The sequence below is a fragment of the Apis florea genome, unplaced genomic scaffold, assembly GCF_048593485.1.
Source record: "Apis florea isolate Af1SG1 unplaced genomic scaffold, ASM4859348v1 contig_1615_pilon, whole genome shotgun sequence".
Taxonomy (NCBI): Eukaryota; Metazoa; Arthropoda; class Insecta; order Hymenoptera; family Apidae; genus Apis; species Apis florea.
The window spans coordinates 2,079,682-2,095,496 of record NW_028256416.1 but is presented as its reverse complement, the minus strand read 5'-3'; the positions used below and the strand labels follow the sequence as shown (position 1 = coordinate 2,095,496).

Here is a 15,815-nt window from a genome sequence, read left to right as displayed (position 1 = left end):
AATCAGATTTACGACACGCGTTTCCTTTCATCCGACGAGTCTGTTGGAGTATATTGGAAAGATCGCTTTCCCAAGATATATCTTACACACGGTCGATTATCGTGTCGATATCCTTGCGTCCCTAATTAATAATTCATCCTTCAGTAATTTCTGTTTCAATAATTATAGACACATCTTTTCAGAATCAATAAAAATATTCGTCAAACTTTCCCTAAATTTGATACGTTTCAAAAATTGCAAGCTACTTTCGGATTACTCTTCGGATCTCTTAAAAAAAAGAAAAGAAAAGAAAATCTGGAATTTCGAAACGTGCAATTTTACGCGTTACACAATTAAAATTTCACCGTAAATAACCGCAGGTAAATTCGTGCGAAGAGAAACGAGATTCACGACTGCTCGAGAGATGTCTCCCTGTATTCATCGATCGGCGCCGATTCGGCGTGGCGATCGAGGGCGTGGTCCCCGCCCGGCGTGGCAAATATTCGCGGCAACATGGAAGTCGAACGGATGGTGAAAGTAAAGCCGATGGACGCGCGAGTGGACCGATTCGGACGAACGTCCGCTTCGAAAGGCGTACCACGACCGGAACCAGACATCCTCGTCGTTTTACTTCCGTGATCCCGTCGCGTTTCTTCGAACGGCTCTCTCCACTTTTTTCCTCCCCGCCTCTCGAACAAAAGGAGACGAGGCCCAATTGTTGTCCAATTGTCCAGTGTCGATCGCGTGTCAAACCCTCCTCACGACCTCTCCTCCATTACATTCTTCGTGATCCGAATTATATTGAAACGTCGTTAATTATTCGTTATCTCGTTCGAGCTTTCACGCGTCTATTTATTTCGCTGTTCTATCACCGCCCACCTTCACCTTGGAGACCAGTCTCGGTATCTTTTGCCGAAGGAGAGGTGTTTTAGCGGCGGGCAGGTTTCACTGAACCGGGCGTGCACTCGGCTCGGCTGCTATCTACATATAAGAACGAGAGAAACGTTAAACTAGTTCTCGCGATTTTTCAACCGGCCGAGTATAAAGGAGAAATTCAATGTCGGCCGATGCATCATTAGACGTCGCGGCGGCGCGCCGATTCGATCTTCCCGAGCGAGAGACGGCGAGACGTGAGCGAGGAGCGGTGAATGAGAGACGGATCCTCCACTCGAGATGGATTTTTTGGTCAGTATTCGTGGCCAACAAGCGTACTCTGTTTTCATTTTTCTTCACCACGAGATTGCAAAATGTGTTCGCGCGTTACGAAAAGAGGTTAAAAATTCGTTTAAAATTTCAGCTACTGTTTCTTCTAGCATCGTCCGCGGTTCTCGTCCAAGGGTACGGGAAAAGCAGCGACCCGAACGACGAGCCCTTTCTACCGATATACCCGGTATACCCTTACAGCCCTAAATTAATTAAAAGGGGGACGGAGAAGGAGGCCGTGGCGCAATTATCCGCGGAGTTATACGCGCCGAAAGTCGACGCGAAGGACTCGTACAGCGCCAGCTACAGCGCCGATCATCCCCGAGATTCTTACTACAACCCTAATTACAACCCCTACTCAAAACTACTCCCCTCGTCGCCCGGTTACGCGTTCTACGGATCTCTTCCATACCATCCCAACGATCCTTACGCTTACAATCCTTACTCGATGCCCCCCTACCCCCCATCGCCCTCTTACTCACCCCCTATTCCCTACTCCTCCTCCTATCCGAATTATTACTACCAATCCCCCTATTATTATCATCCCAATTACTACAACCAGCCTCTGTTCCCACCGCCACCCCTCCCCCCGCCTGTCGCCGATTATCAGACACCCGGCGACGCTGCTGGATACTCCGAGTTGGAGGGCAGCGGAGAGAAGGAGAAGAAGCAGGGCGAGGGCAAGGATCACCATCATCATCAGTTCGTCGACGGGGCGAATTACATATCGGCGAGTTCGAAGGATCTGGACGGGCAACCGACCACGTACAAGAATCAGTTGGAACAAGCAACGGGGAACGCGCAGACGACGATGAAATATTTTCCTATCCCGTTGCCGAGAACCACGTACAGGGTGATCAGCGTTGGCGGGCAACCGGTGGGCCCTGATTACCCATTGCCACCGTCCTACGTGAAAGCTCAGCAATTGGACGAGATCGCGAGGGGAAGCCACGATTCATGGGTGAAGGTGTTGGCGAAGAATTTGAGGCCCGAGTACGAGGGGAAAAGTGTGGTCGCGGCGAATAATGATAATGATAGTCAAAACGAGGAGGGGAAGGAGACGAGATACGTGCCTGTTTCGAGCCCGATCGCCAAGACTGGCCTCGCTTACGTGGTGAATCCTAGCGTGCTTAGGCAAAAGGTGAACGCTGGGCAAAGGAACATGGGTCAGAAGACCCGGTTGAAGAGCGTCAAGTATCCGACCGTGTACGCAACGATCGAGAAGCCTGACAAGGATCAAGGTGAATCGAACGAGTACGAGAATTACGAGAGCTCGTCCTCGCAGGATAATCAGGATTACGACAGCTCGCTGGCCGAGAAGCAGCAAAGTTACGACGAGGAACAGCCTTATCAGAATCAAAATTACGTTACGCAAACCGCAACGCCTCGGTATAGCGGTTATCAGTATACCAGTTACAGTCAACCGCAGACGATCGCTCAGAGACAAACGCAGCAGTACAAAAGTAATCCAGATAGCGTGAATTTTGGCGCCAAGACGAAAAAGGCGTGATGGATTTTCGGATAGATGGAAAGGAAGTTTTGTACGATGGGTACAATTGTTATTTCTGTTTTTCTTTTTTTTTTTTTTTTTATAATCTTAGTTGAATAAGATTGTTACGTTGACAGAGAGGATATTTATATTCTTTTATCGTTGTTACTCTTTTTTAGAGACACGTGTTATCACACGAAATACCTCTTATTATACTTGACACGATGTTTTTAATTTGTTTGTCGTTTGTCAATTCTCAAGCGATATTTCTCTAACCTACGACACATCGCGACGATGATATTTTTCGACACGTATCACACACTTTTACATCCTACGCATAATGCAAATTCTGTATTCATTTTGTTGATAATAAAATATCTTGTTGTTGTTTCTTATGGAATTTTCGTTCTCTCTCTCCTTATATATCCTATAGTCAGCATCGAATTTCATTGCCGATAATAATTTTGTCAAATGTCGATTTATTTTAATTTCCTTTCCATTTAAATACCAACTAGTCTCGAACATGATGGTAATATTCATACTCCTCCTATCGCGATCATATTCGATTCTACGATAAACGAACACGTACCAATTTATTACAAATTTTTTATTACCGATAATAATTTTGCCAAATGTTAATTAATATCCTTTCTACTTAAATAATCAATCACAGATTACGATCGTACTCAAGATCTCTCGAGATGAATCGATTTTTCATTGTCAATAACAATTTCGCCACAAAACTGTCACTTTCTAAATAATTAGCGATGATACCAAAATTTGCTCCATTCGAATAAATGCATATCGATTCAATTCTCAATTTGATAGCACAAAAATTTTCTTCCATTGCAATTCGATCAAGTGTATCGATTTTTCCTTACCAACAATAATTTTGTCTCATTTTTATTACCGATAAACAACCTTTTCCATTTCAATAATCAACCACGATGACATCATATATTTTTCTTATTCCATTCGAACGCCATTGGTATTTATAATCCACATCGTTTAATGCACATCGATTCGATTTTCTTCGTCGATTTATTCCAATAATCGAAACTTCCTCGTACAAGTTCGTTCGAAGGTCGTCGCACTTACGGCGAACGCGTTTTCGATTCGTTTCGAGGATGTACACACACACACACACGTGCACACGAGGAAAGAAAGAGAAACGAATCGAATGAAAGGGAACGACGCGGATCCGGAGAACGTCCGGTGGATCGTTTGGGCGCGGTAAATGGAAAGGGGAAGTGAGATCGCGATTCAGCAGGAATCGCTCATACGTCGTGGCAGGTGAGAGAGAGTGGCGCGTTCGAGAGTTTTGCTTTATTTTTCCCGCGTGAGTGTGCGAGAGTGCACGATGGTCGAAAAATAAATAAAATCGGACGAGCCTTTTACTTTCTCGTCGCCGGATTTCGGATCTCGATCCCTTATATACACGATCGCTCTCGAAAGCTCCACGCCATTACCTGCTTACCTACCCGCATCCCACCTCTCTGCTTTTTACACTAATTCCGTGCCCCAACTTTTCAACGTTACACCTTTAATTACTTTTACCTTTGAAAGGGGACATTCTCGATTCCGTTTGTTCCCTCGAAATCCCGCTCCCCCATCCTTTCAATTTAACACCAAATTTCGTCCATCCTCCTCCCTTCGTTCGTATCGTTTCGTTTCATTTTTCTCGTGTCCCATCGGCCACGGTACAACTTCTTAGCGATCTCATAGAAATAATTGTACGAAACGATGAAGCTAGAATTTACACAAATTGTTATTGAGATGTACAGCAATTTTTAAGCGAACTCCAAGTATACAGAAAGAGAGAGAGAGAGAGAGAGAGAGAGGTGTAAATTTAAGCAAAGTCTTACAGAGCATTGTTCACAAAACAGAGATGCTAAAAATCGTCAAACTGAGCAGACATCATCAGTTGCACGAGAAAGTTCCTTGACTTAATTGAGGATAATTTTACAAGCGAGCCGGTCATCGTTTATTAGATCATTCTCTTTGCTTCCACACCCAGAATGCGGATAGAAAGTGTTTTTTTTCTCTCTCTCTCTCTCTCGTTGCTTGGGACACCGGTTGCTGGTTCGCGTGTGATGGAAAGGGTTTGCGGAAACGCGCGAGTTTCAATGGCGAGTTCGGTACAGGTGGGATGGGATTGACAAAGAGATTGATGGACTCCACTCCGAGATCTCCTTTCCCTTCGTTAATTGCTTACAAATTTTTCAAAAGCGTTGTTTCGAACGGCGAAAAGCAAGCCTTTCTTGTTGCGCGAGTCGATGCGTTTCGTCTCGCCTTCCTTTCTTAATTTCGTGCGCATTAACGTCGTGGATGATCAATCTTTTATTATCGATACATTCGTGTAAAATCTAACTGTTCGTTTCGTGCAATATATTCATCATTTAATTGATCTAATGATTGATAAAATTATCAATTTAATGTAACATTGTTCGCGAAAGAATAATAAAATTTCAAATTTAATATTTCATGGTAAATGTCTCGTTGAAATCCTCTTACTGATGCGATGATGCACGAAACAATGGAGTCAACCTCGGCCATCATTAAGTTTTCCAACGATCGTTACGATCCCTTCTTGAATAGAATCTTGGCGAATACATTTACCGTCCCTTCAATTGTTCGAGGAAAGTAAACGCTCTGCCCTCGCAATTGCGTCTTAACTTACGATTTTACGTGAAAAATAAATAAAACGCCATATTTTTCATTCATTCATAAATTCATCCGTATATAATATTTCCATCCATGTTTTGTTTATTCGCGTAGCTATAAATATAACGAATTATATTTTTCATTCGTAAATTCTCGTATAAATGTCCATCTCTCTTCATTTACATATCCACGCGATATTTGCGAAACAGGGTCAAACAAGTCTATATGTCTCAGCGTTTTATATATATTTATCGTGGTGCTTTGCAAAATCTGCCGAATAAAATACGAGCCGGGAACGAAATCACTTCTTTATCAGACTAATGGACGGATCGATCGACGGAAATAATTAATTACACAACTTTGATATAACGATTTATAAGAATATCGATTCTAAGACGTTTTTTCGTTCGACAATGCGTTCGAAATGGATCAATCCGGATGGAAAGATCCGTTTAATGAACAACTTCCGATCTCTCCTTCTTTCTATTCACTTTTCGCGACACGTTCTCACAGGCAAACGATCGTAGCTTGTTTTCCACGGATTAATGGCCGGTAATTATCGTGGCCGGTATCGTGAGAATTGCATATCGTTTTATTATACGAGGGAAACTAGAAATTCGATATCTCTCGAAATTGTATCGATGCATTTCCCCTTTCGAAAATTATAAATATTTTCTTCTATTCGAAGAGTTTACGATTAATATTTATTAATTAATAAAACATCGATGGTTACATACAACAGTTAAAAAGAAAATATTTGATAAAATTGTAAAAATTCGCAATTTCACATATTTCTTAGACTTTATTTTCCTTTCTCCTTCCATACAAATGTATTCGTGTTGTACGACTTCTAATCCTGAAAGGGATGACGGTATCCTTCACTCGTATTCTGAATTCTTCCTGTAGTTCCTAGTAGTTCACGAGGGCCACGAAAGACGCTATGATCCACGAGTGAAATGTGCCCCATCAAGATATACATACACAGTCCGGGTAGGGGTAAAGGCTATATAAGAGAAGGTGAATCTACTTTGGCTTTGTAGTAGAGCTAGAATCTTCGGGTCGCGGTCATATCTTCTGAAATTAAGGCAACATGGTAAGTGTGCCTTTTAACAGTTAATCATACTTTGCGCGACTGCTCTATCCTGACCTAATTATATTTTAGAAAATTTAGAGAATACTAGAGTTCTTTGAGAAACTGTGATAATAGAAGATATAAGAGAGGACGTCGTCCGTTGATGATGATCTGGATTTTTTTTTTAAATTAATTAAAAAAAACTTTATGCATAATTCCTTTTATTCTGATTTAATTTATTCTTTTATTCTTTGATATAGTACAATTCTATGAGAAATCGTGATGGTAAAAAGTTATATACTCGTTTGAATACCGATTTGATGATTTTTGAATCAAGTTTTTTTCGATAAGATTTTAAGATTAAGTTTGAAAATTGAACGTCGATCAATACGAGAACCAGGAAGAGAAACTTTTACTTTTGGTACTCTCGGTGATGAGATACTTACCTGCAGGGAGGACCACTCCCCATAAGCATTCAGGTAGAGCGTATAAAAGAGTGCTCGTTGCCGGATGTTTGACCCAGAACTTGGCGAGCAGTGAAAGTACATCTCAAGATTCAAGATCATTTTTTTACCAATAATGGTTAAGAAGCGAATACACGATCGAGCTTGATTTGATGATTTTGATCGCGACTCGCATGAAATTTTTTTAATTTCAAACATCTTTAAGCGATTTTTTCAAAGCGATACATAAAAAACACATTTACAGATTGCTACACGAGTTCCGTTTATTTTCCAGAAAGTTTACTTGATACTCGGTCTTCTGTGCATCGGCGTGAGAGGCGAGAACAAGATCAACTTGGAGGATATTGAGAGGGATAATTTGAGAGTGGAGGGTATATCGAAGACCGGTGTTGCACGGGTTGAAGAGGCAAAGTATCCCACGAAGCCGGAAATTGGCCAGCAACGGTATCAAATATCGTATCGTGGACCGAGCGGTGCACCACTCACATACGTAACACCATCCTCGGTGCAAAATGTAAAAAGGGGATTTTTATGAGAGAGATATCGCAATTTATACATGTATTTGCCAGTAACGTGCACGATTTGTATTTGTTCAGCTTCCCTCGAACACGTACGCCACAAAGGATACTCAAGTGTATCAGCAGCAAAGTAATATTTTACCCGAATCATCGCAGCGGTATTACAACGAATACCAACAACAATCGTCATTACCTTCGAAAGGAGTCGCGCCGAACATTTATGAATCGCAACAATTGGCTTATCAACAGGAAGTGAACGTTGGAAACCAATTGCAGGCGATTCAGCAAAAAACGGTCACGGCAAAATTCGCGAAAAATGTGAATAAAGGTAATTATACGTAAATATTCGTACAATATATCGTAATATCCTAACATCCTAAGGTTTAATTTAATTTCTCTTTGATCGATCAATTGTATTTTGCAGAACCGATATACGTCGACATTCCAACCATGCATCTTTTGACTTACTATCCGAATTTGGACGTGAATTCTGGTAAAAACAGTGGTTTCTTGCTACCCCAATTGACCACAACGGCGACCAATCATATTTCCATTCCGCTCTACGCAACAACCATAAGTCAAAAGGCAACTCCTGTAAAGCAAACTTATCAAATTCAGTACGCCCCGAAATACAACGCCGTGCCTGCTGCTTCTTCAACCAAGGTCAATATCTAACGAAACAGTATCAAGAAAAGAAGAAGAAAAAAGAATTTCTAAATTCTCGAATACTATTTTTCGTCCACTATGAGATCGCAAATTATTTTTCGCGAAAATTGCAAAAGTGTTTCGAGTTTTCTGGAATTTCGTCGCAGTATTTTCCAAGATTTCCAATCATCCTAATATTCTTTATGCATTTCAGGTGACGAAGAACGCGGTCTACTCGGCACCCGTTTCTTCAAAGAAATTCACCGGCTCCCAGGTATTGAACGTGGCCTCAGCTTACGCCCCGCCGGTAGATCAATCGTACGCCCAAGGAAGACAGCTTTTGTACACACAGGCGTACATTGCTCCGTCTCAGCCGTCTCAGTACGTTTCTCAGCTAGTGTACGCTCAACCGGCCACGATTTACATGCAAGCCGCGCCGGTTTACACCGACGTTTACGCGCGTCTACCTGGCTACGATCAGGATAATTCTTTGCAAGGGAAATACGCAGCGCCGATCGAGCATACGCCTGTTGTCGATGACCTGTCGAATCAAGTTCTCGGGCAGCAAAGCAGCCATACCGTGACTAGGAATTACGTCAAGGTTCGTAGTCGATACTTGAATATCAAATGGAATGGAGAGAAGGTGAATTATCCAGATGAATCGAGTAATTAATTAACAGTGAACGTGAATTTTGAACGAAGAAATTATCCGTCATTCTGGAGACGAGAGCGTGCGTGTATCGTTTAATGTAATTTGGTATTAAGTACACGCTTGAAAGAATACATTTACGGATCATGCAGATATTATTTACTTGAATTGAAAATTGGTTGTGGTAAATGCGAATCTTGAACGAAGAAAATTTATTCGTATTAATAAATTTGGAGATGAATATTTATCATTTAAAATCATTTTCTACTAGAAACTGTATTTATGTATGGATTATTTCAAGTATGAATCTTGCAGATATTATTTTCTTGAATTGGTAATTAGTTATGTAAATGTGAATCTTGAACGAAGAGAATATTATTTATAAAATAAATCTATTGAAAGAATAGGTTTACAGATCGTTTCGAGTATGCTGTAATCGGTAATTAGTTGTGTAAATGAAAATTTTGAACGAGGAAAATATTATTCATAAGATAAATCTGAATACGAATCTTATATTTTGAGATAATTTACTATCGAAAGGGTTAAATTTAAATAGAATTTGATACATTTCTTTTATTCAACTACAAATATTGAATATATGCAAATTTCCTCTTGGACGAAAAGATTTACTTACAAATATGCATTTAAAAGGATTCGGAAGGACCAAACACTGACTTGGTGCCACCTCAGGTGCCTCCGCAGGATTTCAAATTTGGCGCCACACCTCTGTCTCCTGTCCCTGCGCAAGACGAAGAATCTATTCCTGAACAGAATCAAGTAGGCTCGTCTGAGCCCAGATCTTTGTTGGATTCGTACATTCCGAGCAAATTGATAGCAGCTCACGACTCTTCCAGGTACGAGATTAATTTCAAAAAATAATAATTCAACATCTTTCATTTTTAAAAAAAACTTCAAGAAATCCTTCATCTTTATTACAGATATCAAGAAAGGCCCATACAATTGGAAAGAGGCTTCCTTCCATCGAAAGAAAATTTTCTCTACAAGAAGCGTAAAATCGAGTAAAAAAAAATCATCGGAATTTTCTTCTTTATCTAATCGACGAGCACGATGGTCAGTAAAATGAGCGATACCGTTAGCTTCGATGCGAACGAGCAACACGATGTTCTCAAGATTTCTCAACCTTAATTTCGATGTATCTTTCTACTTTCAAGATCGTGCTGCACGATTAGAAATGTAAATCTGCCTAATTGCACGACTAAACTTAAATGACAATAGATGACATATCGTATCTTTCTACGTCGAGCCTCTTCATGGGGCATCGACATTTAAAACAATTAATAAGCGAGTGAAGTCATGCCATTAATTATATTATATATGTACAAGGCGTGGTCGCATCTAGTCTTTTATCGAAGATCGTTAAATCAGCGTTATTTCTTATGTTTAACTTTGTTATTCTTTTCACTTTTCCATATACCTATGAGTGTACCTTTTATATATCATTTTTTTAATAATAAATTCTTATTAAACTAACCCGTGTCCTATATCTCATCAAATTCTGATACTGTAGCAAGTTTTATCGTCGAACGATAATTTGAATGAAATTATTGTACGTAAAAATTAAATTTTTAAAAAGGTTATATATCAGAAGAAATAAGATTAAAGATCGAGTATTAAGTATTCGATTAATCGATACAATTTAATAATTGTAGAAATATTTAAGAAGTTTTTAATCCAAATCGTGTCTTCTCTTTCTTTGACGTTAATTAATTCATTAGTTCAGTTCCTCGATTACGAAATTAGTCACAATATCGATATCGCTTCTTCTAATAGAGATTCTCTGACATAAGATAGCAGGCACACTTGTTTACGCATAAACCAAAATGAGAAAGCGGATGCTGAAGAAGCGGTCCAATGGTGTAGGCTTTCGAAAAATTACTTGTCCAGAAATAATTTTCACCGAAATGAATAAAAAAATAAATAATCAGCCAAAAGATAACGAAAGATATGAAATAGTAAACAATTTATCTTTTATATTCCCATTTTGTCGACACGCAAATGACGCAATATCACAATTATTTTCGTAATCCCAAAGATCTTGTCTAGCATAATCTCGTAGGGTAATTAGATGAACGAAATTAATCGGCAAGGATATGCAAAGCAAAAAGCAACGATGATTAATCGCGAGGTATTATCGTGACCTCCAACTTTCTTCGTGACGAAATATTGGCCGAGGATGAGCACACGTGTGCGTCTCTACGCTAGTGGCAGGTGTCTTTCCATATGTATCGAGCGTGGAATGTCAGTGTGTTACACCGGTGAAACTATAATCGTGGTGTCCCTCTCGCGGTTCAAGCGAAGGCATATAAGGTGGGATGTTGCCGCCACTGCTTCATCAGTTCCAAATAAACGCGAGAAGTTTAAGGTCGGCCGCCATTATGAAGATGCTCGTGATACACGTAAGTACCAGAATTTCTCCTCCTTTCGACATTTTCTTTTTGATTTTTGAAATAAATACTTGCTATTAACGTTTCCATCCGAAATGAAAATTCAACTTGTCACAATTGTTTTGACAATCAATTTTCTAAATCAACATTCGTCATTTATTTTTTTTAAATCTATGGGAATTTAACGTTTTTACCTTAAAACAAATATTCTTCTAACATTTTTCTTTTTTTTTTTTTTTTTTTTTTTTTTTCATTTAAACGTAACGTGGCGGCTGATGACGATTAACTCGATATTTCTATACAGATTTCATAATAAACCAGCGATCTTATTTATGCGATAAATGTAAATTTATGTAAATTCATTCGTGCATTTTGCAGTTTGCAAAATTGAACGTGTCGTACTTGCCACTATCCATCCAATATATATTTTATATTTTTTTATATATTTGAAATATAACGCGCATTAGTTATTTATTTGTTTATTCATTTTCTTTTTTATTTCGCCGATGGATCAACGACATCCACGTAGATTCACTTTTCAGAAGACGCGAATCATCGAATCGTGGAAAGGAATAATGGTTTCACGTGCGCGGGAACTATGGCCTCTCCCTTATCTCGTTTATGAAGGATCATCCCTATTAGTTGCTCCGAACGTTCACGATAATAGTACTGTTATTTGTATGCGTTCTTCGTGCACCTTCTTCAACTTATCTCGCCCCATTTCGCGCGAAGATCTCGCGAGAGATACAGCTGCTGCTAATTCTTAACGCTGCTTCTTATCTTCGCGGATAAATTGCATTAATAATATTCAATAATAATTAAACGCTTAAAATTAATAAAATTAAACGACCGATTAAATAATATCATTTACAATCGTCTTTATTCCTCGTTTCATGTCGGCTGGATTAAAACAAATGTACGATCCGTTATTTTCACCGGTAGAGCTGAATCCGACGAGATAAACCAGACTCTTCTCGCTCTCCGGTCATTATGGAGAAAGTGTTTCTTATTTTCATTCGTCCACGCGAGGCCGGCGGAGAGTAACAACACGGCAGATGCTCTTGGACGAGTCAGTGAAAGTCCTTGAAGGTATTCGAGGAACAGCAACTCTCGAGATCTGCTCGTAAAATCTGTTCGGTTTATTATTAGGTAACCGTTCGATTTCCTCGATCGAAAGAATGAAAATGGCGCGAAACCAGCATTCCTTCACAGATATTAATCGTGTATATATATATATATATATATATAGGAGTCGGACGATTTCAAAAATCAATTACTATGGTAATCCGTCGGAGAAGAAGAATGGCGGAATGTTCGTTCGCGAAACTACTTTCACGTATTTGCAAAACAATTTCCTCGAAATTGTTCGTCCTCGAGAAAAATTAAAAACGAAAGAAAGAACGTGACGGGAAATATTACAAGAATTCGTAATGAATATATCGTCTCCTCGCATGGAAATAAATTTTAAACGCGAAACGTGTCCCGAGGCGCGTATATTTGTCGAAGAAAGCGGTGAAAATCGGAGAAGAGAGGCAAGAAACTCGTTATTCCCCTGACTCGTCGTACTCGGGTGTTTGGCCTCAGCTGCGACCTTGTAGAAATTCACCACTCTTTCCCTGCCAAGGTCGCCAATAATGATAAAACTCTCGCAACGAGAAAGCACGATTTTTTCCCCTCCTCCTCTCTTCCTTCCTCCCTCGATAATGGCAACATTAAACGTTCGTTGATAATCAAGTTTTAGAATTAATTAAGAAGGGTAGCGTGAGAAGGCAAAAGGGAAGGGAAGTGAAAGCGAAAGACATTAACATTAGTGGAGCATCGAGCCAGTAAGATCGGTCGAATCAACTTATACACGTTGTTATAACGCGTTAAACGAGTTCTCTCACACGTGCCTCGTCACTTTCAGATTCCTCTCATAATTGCTCTCTGCTGCTCCCTGCCCAACGTCTCTGGGAAGCCTTTGACCGTTGACGACGACGAGGACGAGGATGTGCAGGAGTCGGCCGCCACCACCGTCACCACCACCACCACCACCACCACCACCATTTCCCAATTGGACGACACGGTGAAATTGGAGGACGGGACGAAAGCGGAGGATCGGATGCGAGATAAAATGCCGATTTTGCCGCCGATAATTCTGCTCGACTTCGCGAACGACACCGAGAACGGGAACACCAGCTACGAGGAAAAATCGAAACGAACCGTGGACAGTGGTCTCGGTTACGGCCTAAACAACGTTCAGACGAAAAGGTACAATTATTATTTCCCGGCCGGGAAGAGTGGGACGACGGTGAGCATCGAGGAATCGATCAGCCCTTTCCTACCCAAAACGATAATCGAGAGGGTGCCCGACAATCATCAAACAGATCCACAGAAAACGTCGCATCAGATCAACGCGCTTCGCCACAACTCTTTCGCCACGTCCACCACTTTCTCCGAGATAAACTCTCAAAGGAGCGGGCACAACTTCGCCTATCTGAATGTCCATCGGTCGGCGAAACCCCAGCCCGTGTTCGGATTACGCACGAAGCCTCAAAACACGAACGAGAACTACCAAAGCTTCTTCACAACGGCGAAACCGGCCTCCCTAAGCTCGTTGGGAATTCAAAATTCGGGGTATACGAGGGACAATGGGGCGGCGACCACGGCGCGATACGTGACCCCCAGCTCGGCCAACTTCGCCAGGAACCAGTTCACCTACGCCACACAGGATCCCCCGTTGTTCCGCAGCGGGGAAACTTACGTCGGCCGGCAGAATCACGTTCAATCCGATTCAATCAATTCTCACGGCTTCGCCCAAAACGCGGCCTCCTCCTCCACCGCCTCCCCGTTCACCTACAACCCTTCTTCGTTCCAGCAGCAGAATGAAGGCAGCAGCGTCCAGCCGAAGTACACGGTGGAGAACGGGGTGCGTTACGAGAACAAAGTGTTCTGGAAATATCCGGACGGCAGGGTGTCGGACGTGCCACCGGCCACCTACGTCGAGACCACTTACCCTCGCGAGTATCCCCGCGAGTCGGAGGAGCCCGTGAAATCGCAGGACTCGCGCTCGATTTACGAGAACGGAGAACGGGCGGCGGAGAACAGCGTTCTCTCGCAGGGGCCGGTGCAATTCCCCTCGATATCCGAGGAAACCGGGCGAGAGCCAAACCCGTACATCTCCGCGGAATCCTTGTCCACGAGTTTGCCGCAGCAACAAGTGTACCGGCTGAGTTATCAGAATCTGGTTAGCCAGAGATCGCAGATCGCGCAACGGCACAAGGCCAACGCGGCATCCTCGTCCTACTCTCTCTCTTCCTCCTCCTCCTCGTCGTCGTCGTTGGCCAAGAGCAAGCCTTCTCGAAGGCCCGACTCGAAGAGTTATCGGCAAAATTTGTCGAGATACATGGTGGACAGCCCGAATCCCGAATACACTAGCGGTTACACGACCGAGGCCAGCGTTACCAACGCCACCACGCCTTTCTTCGCGTCGTCCTCCAACTCTGTCACTTCCGTGACGTCCAAGTACGTGCCAAGTAAGGTGCAGGGTTACCTGGACAAGGTATTGAACGAAGAGTCGAGGCAAAGTTTCGATAACAACGATTTGAGCAGCTACTCCAATCTACGATATTCGGATCTGTTGAATTACAACCCGTCCATATCGGAGTACATAAGGAATCCCTCGTCCATATTGAACGTGAGACCGACTTTCGTGCAGGCCGGAAACTCTTTGATACCGGTCATCATACTGAGGGTGGACGGGGCGTCTCCGATCCAGACCAAGGCCACGGAGAACATTAATCTGAAGGCTCTGCTGCAACGATACCTGGTCCAGTACGCGAAGAGCATTCAACAGCTGGCCGAACCTTCCACCTATAATTTTGGAACGACGGAACGATCGCTCGCCAAACGGCCCACGTTCGACGGGTTTGAGAAAAATCGTGCCCTCGATCCGATCCGATTGACCGAGGATGACGCGCGTCACTCGTCCACTTACAACTCGTACGTGGGGAAATCGAGCTACGAGACGAGTAATTTGCAGGAATCGAAAAACTTTGTCAACGGTCGTTACGTGGAAGGTTCACGGGGAAGGCAGAAGATGAAGAACGTTGAGATAATCGACGATCCAAGATTCGCGAGATTACGAAATTAATTAAAAAAAGAAAAGAAAAAAAGAAATTTGAAAAATATTTCTGGATGCAAAGAGATGTAAAATCTAGATGTACCTGAGAGTGATGTATCTATTATTTTGTAAGGAGCCTTTGCGTTGTTGAAATTGAGAAGAACGAGATGTAATTGATATACACACACACATATATATTATATATGGTTTAAGGATAGTTGTTTGATGGTATTTATGATTATTTCGGGATTGTGCAATAATAATAAAGTTGGACCTTCGAAATTTCGAAGAGTTGGCGCATCGTTGCCGCTGATCGACCAAATTTCTCACTTCAATAAGGTACCTTATAAACTTAGCTATTAAGGATCTGGTACTAAACGATTTACGCTTTTGTATACATTCCTATCTTTCGATCGAATAAACGTTCTCATCAAATATGTACCTTTATTATCTCCTTTAAAATCTGGATCGACGTTATATTTCTTGCGATATTTTCACCAATTCCATGAAAATTAAAGAAAGAAGTTTCTCTTTTGATTCGGAATTCATTTTATCTAAAAAAAAAAAAAAAAAAAAAAAAAAGAGTCCATCGTTCGTCGCGAATTCCAAACGATAAAGATCATTT

The 15,815-nt window shown here is 41.6% G+C and overlaps 3 protein-coding genes across 3 annotated transcripts; all 3 read left to right on the top strand.

Moving 5' to 3' along the window:
- Nucleotides 1–959: 959 nt before the first annotated feature.
- Nucleotides 960–3,066, top strand: LOC105736915 (uncharacterized). Its single transcript, XM_012493658.3, has 2 exons — nucleotides 960–1,164; nucleotides 1,277–3,066. The coding sequence occupies exons 1-2, from the start codon at nucleotides 1,153–1,155 to the stop codon at nucleotides 2,690–2,692; spliced, it is 1,428 nt and encodes a 475-aa protein (XP_012349112.2). The 5' UTR covers nucleotides 960–1,152; the 3' UTR covers nucleotides 2,693–3,066.
- A 3,294-nt stretch (nucleotides 3,067–6,360) lies between these two features.
- On the top strand, nucleotides 6,361–10,174 carry LOC100870602 (uncharacterized). The gene is made up of 7 exons (XM_012493663.2): nucleotides 6,361–6,428; nucleotides 7,146–7,385; nucleotides 7,468–7,717; nucleotides 7,814–8,052; nucleotides 8,249–8,635; nucleotides 9,335–9,537; nucleotides 9,622–10,174. The coding sequence occupies exons 1-7, from the start codon at nucleotides 6,426–6,428 to the stop codon at nucleotides 9,704–9,706; spliced, it is 1,407 nt and encodes a 468-aa protein (XP_012349117.1). The 5' UTR covers nucleotides 6,361–6,425; the 3' UTR covers nucleotides 9,707–10,174.
- Nucleotides 10,175–10,986: 812 nt separating this feature from the next.
- LOC105736164 (uncharacterized) lies at nucleotides 10,987–15,625 on the top strand. The gene is made up of 2 exons (XM_012489662.3): nucleotides 10,987–11,100; nucleotides 12,995–15,625. Exons 1-2 carry the CDS (start codon nucleotides 11,017–11,019, stop codon nucleotides 15,218–15,220), a joined length of 2,310 nt encoding a protein of 769 aa, XP_012345116.2. The 5' UTR covers nucleotides 10,987–11,016; the 3' UTR covers nucleotides 15,221–15,625.
- Nucleotides 15,626–15,815: the final 190 nt, after the last annotated feature.

Excerpts from the sequence above, each read along its gene's own strand:
- LOC100870602 (XM_012493663.2), top strand. Across the intron at positions 7,386-7,467 it reads CACCATCCTCGGTGCAAAAT|CTTCCCTCGAACACGTACGC; the intron begins GTAAAAAGGGGA and ends GTATTTGTTCAG. Across the intron at positions 7,718-7,813 it reads CGCGAAAAATGTGAATAAAG|AACCGATATACGTCGACATT; the intron begins GTAATTATACGT and ends TGTATTTTGCAG.
- LOC105736164 (XM_012489662.3), top strand. The coding sequence starts at position 11,017 with ATGTTGCCGCCACTGCTTCATCAGTTCCAAATAAACGCGAGAAGTTTA. Across the intron at positions 11,101-12,994 it reads TGAAGATGCTCGTGATACAC|ATTCCTCTCATAATTGCTCT; the intron begins GTAAGTACCAGA and ends CGTCACTTTCAG.